The sequence below is a fragment of the Falco cherrug genome, chromosome 15, assembly GCF_023634085.1.
Source record: "Falco cherrug isolate bFalChe1 chromosome 15, bFalChe1.pri, whole genome shotgun sequence".
NCBI lineage: Eukaryota > Metazoa > Chordata > Aves > Falconiformes > Falconidae > Falco > Falco cherrug.
The window spans coordinates 4193051-4201659 of NC_073711.1; the positions used below are offsets into that span (position 1 = coordinate 4193051).

At 42.5% G+C, this 8609-nt stretch overlaps 1 protein-coding gene across 1 annotated transcript; it reads right to left on the bottom strand.

Moving 5' to 3' along the window:
• Positions 1-276: 276 nt before the first annotated feature.
• SERTM2 (serine rich and transmembrane domain containing 2) lies at positions 277-8201 on the bottom strand. Its single transcript, XM_027798575.2, has 2 exons — positions 7775-8201; positions 277-4459 (listed from the first exon to the last, which is right to left on the bottom strand). Exon 2 carries the CDS (start codon positions 3878-3880, stop codon positions 3602-3604), a length of 279 nt encoding a protein of 92 aa, XP_027654376.1. The 5' UTR covers positions 3881-4459; positions 7775-8201; the 3' UTR covers positions 277-3601.
• Between the last annotated feature and the right edge of the window lie 408 nt (positions 8202-8609).

The window sequence follows — 8609 nt, forward strand, 5'->3', positions numbered from 1 at the left end:
ACACTATACTCAGGTCCTGGCATCTCCTAGACTAAATACCCTGGGAGATTTGGGAGCGATGGTGGTGTTCTGATAACTGTAGGCTTACTCTGACCTCACAGTCCCACCTACAGGGAACAACGGCAATGCATAGTTATTTTGCTGCTCCTTCAGAACGACAAACAGGTGGCTGTCTTCCTCTGCAGGCAGGGAGCGGAGGAGGTGATGAATTTACTAAATAGTCATATTTTTTTCCAATGTCAAAGATGGGGGCAAACTGTCCTGGTTCAAGTGATACTTACACAGACTGGTAGGGGGTCTTCTTACACAGATGTCCCCTGAGGCCAGCAATTAATTTGAAATGAGTGGCAGCACTTGAGCCTGTTTCTGCATATAAGCCAGTATCTTAGATCCACCATGGGAATAGTACAGAGCAGTCACTGACTCACCATTGATAGTAGAATGTTTCTTTATTTTTGTAAAAAAAACCAGTTTTCATAACAGATGGACAAGTGGGAGGGAAACAGACTGCTGGATGGGGAAGGGTGTGGATGTGACACCTGCAGTTCTCCAAGATCCAGCAAATCCATGCAAAATTTCCAATAACTCTCCTTATAACCAAAGAATGCCCAAGTCCACTAAAGCCCACTCAACAAGCACAGGTCAATGCATCCCAGCAGTCTCTTTTCTCAGAGACATCAGGTCTTGGACATCAGAAATGAGAATGACAAGGAGGAAAAGGCATTTTTATATTTCTCAACAGGAAAGACTTTAAAATTTGCTGGCATTGTACAGATAAATGAGGTACTGTAAGTGCTCTGGGACTGTAGATGTATCAAGTGGGACAGATCCTTTGTGTGAAATGAAGCTTTAGAAAGGAAAACTTGACATTTTTATGTTAGAAGATGGGGCTGCCCTCCTTAGCAGTATTATATAGAATACGCAGTCTTCCCAAAGATATAATGTGAGAATATATAAAGTGATTACTCTCTTATTTACAGTATTTACTGAATAAGTTCTAAAGGGTTGTGAGACTCTTCTGAATTAACAATCTTTAGTGCAAAAGAAAGAAGCACAGTTTTGACACCTACCTCTGGGAGGCTTGTCAGCTGAGATCAGAGGAATCAGAATTTGGGTCTCAACTCAGATTCTGATGCTGTCATTTTCTGTTAGTAGGTCTGGTATTTTATGTCAACATTTGAATCTGTCCTGCAGCATCTTGGAAATAAGGCTTTTTCACAGATAGTTGTGCTGGAAGGCTAGTGTGGTTAGTTGCTGATTTAGTATGTTAGAACATTTACAGTCTAAGTAAGTTGTAGCTTTCAAATGGCACATCAGGAAAATTGAGAGGTTGTACAGGGTAAGCCAGATGTCGAGACTGGGCTAGTCTGCCTCATGAATGAATGAGGCTGAATGAAAGACACATACCAAGCCACCTTGATCTGCATAGATTTTTGTTAAATTTAAATGTCATTGACTAACTCAGTAGCTGTCTGTCTTAGCTGGATTAATATCCAAATCATCACACAGAATTTGGGCTCTTGTGCAGTACTGGGAGTAGCACTCCTTGAGAGGCCAATCTTTAGATGGGCTGCGAAGCCACCATCCTGCCTGGTGGTATCTGTGTGTTGTCCCCATGGCAGAAAGCTTGAGGGTAACCCTCCTGCTGCCTTCTTTTCCAGGTAAACACAGCCAAGTGTGGCATGGGAAGATACTGCTGAGAGTGTATGGTTTGCTGTATTCCCTTACACAGTCACCATGCTATTTCACAAATTAAACCTGCTTATGTGGGGGTTAATGGAGTATGAAAGGTGCTATTCAATATAAGGAAGTGATTTTAAAGTAGTTTCGTACTAAATACATTGGTGAGAAAAACACTAGTCCTGTCCATGGACCAACTGCATCCAGTATGGAACATTACTTATCATTTTGCTCCCCCTCACAACAATCAGCTGTAAAAGCCATATTCCTATTCCAAACAGCTCACCCATATGCAGGCCTTTAAGGGTAAATATACAACCTGCTGTACAGAAAGCATTGGAGAAACAATTTCGTGTTACTATCACAAGTTCTTGGAGTCAGTGTCTTCTCTAACTTTCACGCTGGTTTTGTGTGGGGAGTTTACACTTTCCAAGTTGTTGGAGAGAAGAGAATTGGCAAAGTGTATACAAATGTGGAAAACACCTGGAGTGTTTATCGCTAAGCTAGAATTAGACTGTAATAAAGAAGATACGCTGGGTAAAATTCATGCCGATTAGAGATGTAGGCTGAAACAGTCTCACTCAAGGTTTTTCTGTAAGAGGCAGTGGCTCTCCCAGAAGTGATAGGCCACATTTGATTCCATCTTTCCCATCCACAGAAGCAAAGTCTATCTCTGTACATCACTCATAGGTAAAAGGATTGGGTCAGATTGTTGTTTCATAAATTTAAGTAAAAATTTTTTCCTCACTGTTCCAAATGATCACCAGGATATTTGAACCCAGGCTTTCCTTTAGTGCTCACTGAGTTTACTTTCCATCCACATGTTCCCTACTGGTCTGTATACAAAGCTGTTCACGCGATTCATTATTGCAGTGCCAGGCCCTGGCATTTCTTCAACTTTCTTTGGAGGAAAACAAATGAAAAAGCTTTGGAAGAACTAGTCTGTGTTTTGAGAAAGAAAACCCAACATGGGTATGAAAGGAAATGTTATTATGAATCTGAGTCTGTTAGGAGAACAATGTCCATTTGACTCCCAAACTTCACACTGCATTTTAATGACTGAGTGATACTGGGAAGGCTGAAAGGCACGAACATGTTTTCATTCAGCTTAGTTAATGGAATGGAGGACAAAGGAAGAGAGTTATAGTGTCTTTTAACATTTTTTCTCCCCTGCTGCTCATTTCCTGCTGATGGTTTCTTTTATTTAAAACCTTTGTTAAATTTTATCTTTATTTGCTTTCCTATTTTGAAAGTTCTGTCTCTTTCTGATGTCTGGAATGCAACTATTCACTGTACGGTTTTTAATGTCAGAAACCAATAGTTCCAGCAGGTGATGAAACATTTATATACTTCTGAAACTCTATTGTGTAAATCTGTCACTCAAGTGGAAAAAAGGCAGTTTAAGGTTTTCCCTCTTGAATGGGAGAAATGCCTGAGAATTTCCAAACCACTGATAATTTCTGTATGTGCCCTGTGGGCTCTTCCCGCTTATGCCACTTAACTTTGTTGATTCAACTCTTTTTACAAGCAAGGAATTTAAGGGCAGAGAGATAGGTCAGTAAATACAGGCTCCAGGACACATTCTGGTATGTGTCTGTTTTGCGTTTTTGGCTGTCATTATTGTGGCTTTTACCATTTTCTGCAAGGGCTTTTAGAGGGATATGAGTCTTTCCTGACAGCAGAAAGTTTCTGTAATATAAATTTTATTGAGAGTGTTGTACACGTTGCCTGTAGTGTCAACAGCCAGTGGGTCCCAGCCAGCCTGTCAAAGTTGCCCAACACTCTCCAGATACTCAGTGCTGCTGTTGATGGTTATGCGGTAAGTTGTAGGGCTCAATAGGCAGGCAGAGATTCTTTCCACCACCATTTTGCTGAGCAAAACGTGTTTCACAAGCACAGAGCCCTCTTTGCTTTGGCATCTCTAGGTAGTAGGAATCCTACTGTGCATTTCTACATCAGTGAACTGCTGGGTGTTCTCAGTGCCCTCTGGAGATGTGGTGATTGGGGAAATAACATGCTTGAGGCGCAAGAGCATGGAAAAAAGCAATATGAGGAGGATAGCCAGAAGTGTTAGGAACAATCCCACATACACATAGAGGCTGGAATATTTATCTGCTGTTGTGTCTACTTCTGTAGCCAGGGTTGGAAAGTGGACTCGGCCAGTCAGGTTTCCACGGAATTTGAAATAAATCTCAGTCATTGCTCTCTGTCAGCTTTCGTCCATTTTCCCTATTTACCTTCAGATTTCCTGTCTTCCTCACCAGACTCACAAAGGAGGTCAAGAGAGGAAACTTAGGACAGATGGCATGATGGCTTCAGCAATAAATATGCTCCATCCTCTTGGTCTCAGGGCTGCTGGTTCACACAGTTAAGCACACTGCATGAGACAGGCCTTTGCAAATCATTTTGCAAGTTGCTATTACAATGACAAGCATTGAACTTGTGTTTTACACTGCCTTTTATTTTGTACTGAAAATGCTTTGGTCCTTCTTTTGGTAGATCGCCTCCTTTGGCAGGTGGAAAGCTTTGGTCTTTCTCTCAAATTGAGCTGCAAAGGTTTGCACTGCTTTGGTCTTTGCAAGTGTTGTTTTCCAAACAGAGCTTTCTGCCAGCTTTTCCCACAGCAGGTGGTTTATCCTTGTATGAGCTGGGGATGGGTTTTTTCTGCTTTGCCAGGCTGCTGGGGGATCTCTTCACTCCTAATCCAGGGCTATTGATATTTGCTTAAAGAGTATGGAGTTTTGAGTTTCTCATTAGGAACAGCCAAAAAGTCAGCTTTCTAAAAGGAAAAAAAGGAGAGAGGGATAAAAAAATGAAATCAAGTACCAAAATAGCCTAGTCTATATGTGCTATCTTTAGAACAGAGAAGAAAACACTTGTCATGCTCCTGTGAGACACCTTGAGATTAGAAGCACTGAGTATTTAGAGAAAGCCCATGCAAATCTAATTGTTAGGACCTCCTCTGGTAACACTCACTGCTTACTTATGGGTAAGAGAAAGCCCCACGGTCTATGGAATTAGATGCCATGGAGGAAGGGAAGATATGAATCCAGGCACTGTCTTCCACCATGTGTCTCATCGATTGTTTATCAGGACCCTCTGTTTCTGAGGTAGGGTGTGCCTGACAGGCATCCAGAGCCCTGCCAGTCCCACTGGGGCAACTCTGCCGCAGGATATGGCACTTCACCACCTCCTGGGAGCAGAACTTACTAGAAAAGGGGGGCACCTTAATGTTTTAGCATTGTCAATTCTTCCAGCTGGAAACAGAAAACATAAATGCTGAAATTTCACTGTAAATGGTACGCCCAAAAGCATCATGTTCTGCTGTGATAAGACCAAAATTTTGGGTTTAGCTGAAGCAAAAATGATAGCACTGATACAAAGTGATGATGTTCATTACAAATACACCTACATAAGATGTAAATAGAGTAATATTAATATGGTAATATACTATGGTAGTCAGAGTAAAATGAAATGTTAAGTAAAAATTGTAACAGCTCTGATGCTTTTAGATAAGATTTCACCTAAAAGGCACTGCTGCAAAAATTTTTTACTTTCATGTGCCTTCAGATTGTAAAATCTAGCTTGTTTATTGGCAGCATTTGGTTATGTTCTCAGCCACGTACCAATAGGAACAACACCTTGCTGTTTTTCAGATAGGGGTGGTTGAAATCTGGAGGCCTGAGTCATCAAAGCACTGATACTCAGGCTTGCTTTACAGACAAGACAGACCTACTTTGGCTCGCGTGATGGAGAAACATCTGATGTGCTGAGATTTTGGAGGAGAGACGCTGGGGATTGTCTACACTTTACCTCCCAGCTCCTACAATACCTTCTTCAGTATCAAAGCATTTGAGATAACAGTGATCCAGTTTAGGGATTATTGGGCCGGGTCCTGCTTAGTAATAGTCTGGCTAAGCTGGGCCAAATTGCTGATTGAAAAAATTGCCTGGGGAATTTGACTTCTGCAGTCCCTGTGCGGGTAGTGGATTCTGTACTCTGCTTTGTGCAGGAGGGTATGGGCAAGCATGGTAGAAAAGGCCTGCTCAGTATTTTTCCAGGGGCTGACACAATCCCTTTGGAGCCAGTTATTCTGGCAGCAGGTTTGGTGCTGATGCAAAAACATAGGACATGAAAGTGAAGGTTGTGTTACAGCCAGGCACTTTTGCTCTCAATTATAGGGCAATAACTGTGATTTTCACACTTCAAACATATAAATGGACATTCTCCCCCCATGAAGAATATTCTTATGTTACACAGCAGGTGGGAAATAGAGGGTGTGAAGGTTACTGGCCATATTAAACCTCTGTTTTAACAACGTGATTTCTCAGTTGACAATGAAATGTAATCAGTCTGGAATCTGACACTTGTTTGAGTTGAAGTACAGAGCAATAACTTTGCCCATCTCATCTGCTGTCTTACTGAGAGCAAAAGCCAGAGCTGCTCTCCTTAAGCAGAGAGCCTAATGGTTTTACATACTTCATAAAATTAGACTGCAGAATGCTAAGGACATTAGCCTGAAGTTCAATAATTAACTACAAACCAAGACATTGAATTAACAAAGCTCAGCTGGGCATTTATTGATAAAAGGAGCAGATTAATAGTGAAAAAGTATTAGCACTGGGGAGTTGGCACAGCTTGCCTTTTTTTTTTTTTTTTCCCCTCAACTATAGAATTGTTGGAGCAATTTACTACTCAGAAAGCTGTGAAATTAACTACATCTTTTCCAGAAATGAGCCAGAAATAATTCAGTAGCTCCAGGCAATCCCGAAGATTTTTGCTTTTCAATCTACCAATTACCTCATTGGGCACAGCTTTTTGGGTATTTGTAGATTTAGCTTTGCATACTCCCTGTTAAGGAACAGAGGCTTGAAGACTGTAGAGACTGAGGTCATGTGAAAATAAGTGGTACACAAAGATTCTGAATAAACTGTGTATAGAACAGATCAGCACTGTAACTTTGTATGACTCAGATTACAAAAGGCAAAACCTCACTGGTTACCGTGAGAAGCCCTCAAGTCCATGGATAGAGATAGTAAGTAAAAGTTTGTTACAGAGCAGAGCAGCATAACTGGAGCCCACATTCCTGTGATCTAAGTTGTTGATCAAGGTTTAGTTATTCTCTTCTGGCTGGGCCATGCTCCTGTTTCTGAAAGGTGCCAAGCACCATTAGTGTTCGCTGATGCTCAGTGGGTACAGATTGATTCCAAGCAGACACTTCTTTTTTCATCAGTTAGTGGTTGTTTTTAACCAAAGATTAAAAAGACCCAAACCCAATATATTTCATTTAATAAAAATCAGTAATGAAAATAGAAGGCTCATACGAAACAACAGAAAGGTTTTTTCTCAGAGTGTGTCACTGAGACAGGAAATTCATGATCCAAAATTACCATCCTCCCACTGCAGCTATCAGGGTTTGGGGACCTTCAGGTTTGGGGAGTTTTTATGAAGACTGCGTGGCCCTACTCTGCACTTTTGTAGGTCACACAGTAGCGGAGAGAAAGATTTTCCCCAAAACAGTGCAGACAGACAGTACAAATTGATCTTGCAGCTGCAGTGAATGTCTCGTCTTGCCTACTTGCTTCCCATACTTTACTCCCGTATTTGGTGTAAGTGCTTGCTTGCACTTGCCAGCAAGGCATCTCTGAAAGTGCAAGTAAATTCTCTGAGTTCTATTTTGCTTTTCCACTCAATACTCCAGCTACTACAAAGAGGTAAGTGGGACAAAATAGTCACACAATTACTTGTGTAGCTTCTCCAGGGCTGTTAAACTGCACTGAACTGGCTGGCAAGCACAGAAAGGTTTGGTTTTGAACACATACAGTACCAGGTGTATTCTGTCTAGGTGACCTTTAGAGAAAAAAAATCATTATTGTAGAAACGTAAACAAAGCATCAAAGTATCAATTCTGTCCATGGCTTGCATTTTCTCCAGGGAGGATCTGAGGAAGAGGAAGCGGGGTGAGTGTGTGTGTGTGTGTGTCTTCTTTCAGTGGTGGACGCTATTTTTTGTTCTCATGCTGAAGTGCAAGATAGCATGTCAGTGTCTCAGCTGTGGCAGTGCATAGGAAGAGAACAGAATAAAGCATAGTTACCTTTCAGAGCAGGCAGGGGTGTTGGGACTAGGCACTAGAGCAGCTGGTTCAGACCATGAGCTTGCTGGTGATTTATCTAGGAACATCTCCTCCCAGGTAGTGGGATTTGAGCCGAAAAGATTTGCTGTCTTATTGCTGGAGTCAGGATATTGTCTTTTCAGCAACAGACATGCCAAGTGCACTTTCTTCTCGTCTGCTCCTGAATTCACATGGTTTGCTGGCAGGAATGGCTCTTACTCCCGGTCTTGAGATGTCAACTGACAGTCTAACTGGACATCACTGCTGATGCCCTTCCTTCGCAGGCAGCTGGAGAAGGGGACAAAGGAACCTTCTCTTCATGAGCTTCACTGCATGGATGGAAACAGCGAGTCCCCTCCCTCAGCAGCGGCAGGCAGCAGAGCGGAGAGGATGGGTAGCGCTTGGGTGCTGCTGCGTCTTGGCAGCAGGCAAGGAGGGAAGGGAGGGAGGCTGTGAGCTCAGCTCACAGCAAAGTTTGTGCAAGGTTCGTCTTAACCCTTTCGTGCTTGCTGCCTGCTAATTGTGGAATAAGACATGTGCCAGGAGGACAGGTTATCTCTAATTTTCTGGAAGGTGCAAAGGTTTTTTGTTTTGTGATTTTTGGGCAGGGTTCCCTGGTGAGGGCTCCCAGCTGGCTTCCCGTCTGGAGCCATGAACAAGTGTCACTTTTCAGCTGAGACCCTCAGGATAGTCCCCAGGCATTGCTCTGTGGCATTGCAGCTTTTGATGTGTTTTTGTCCCTGCGCTTACAGTTTAGTGGTTTGGGATGGGCTGTGAGGCTGGTTTAGTTTACGGGTCCTCTGTCCCCTGAGTAGTT

Bases quoted from the DNA above. Each gene is read 5' to 3' on its own strand.
- SERTM2 (XM_027798575.2), bottom strand. From the start codon at position 3,880: ATGACTGAGATTTATTTCAAATTCCGTGGAAACCTGACTGGCCGAGTC.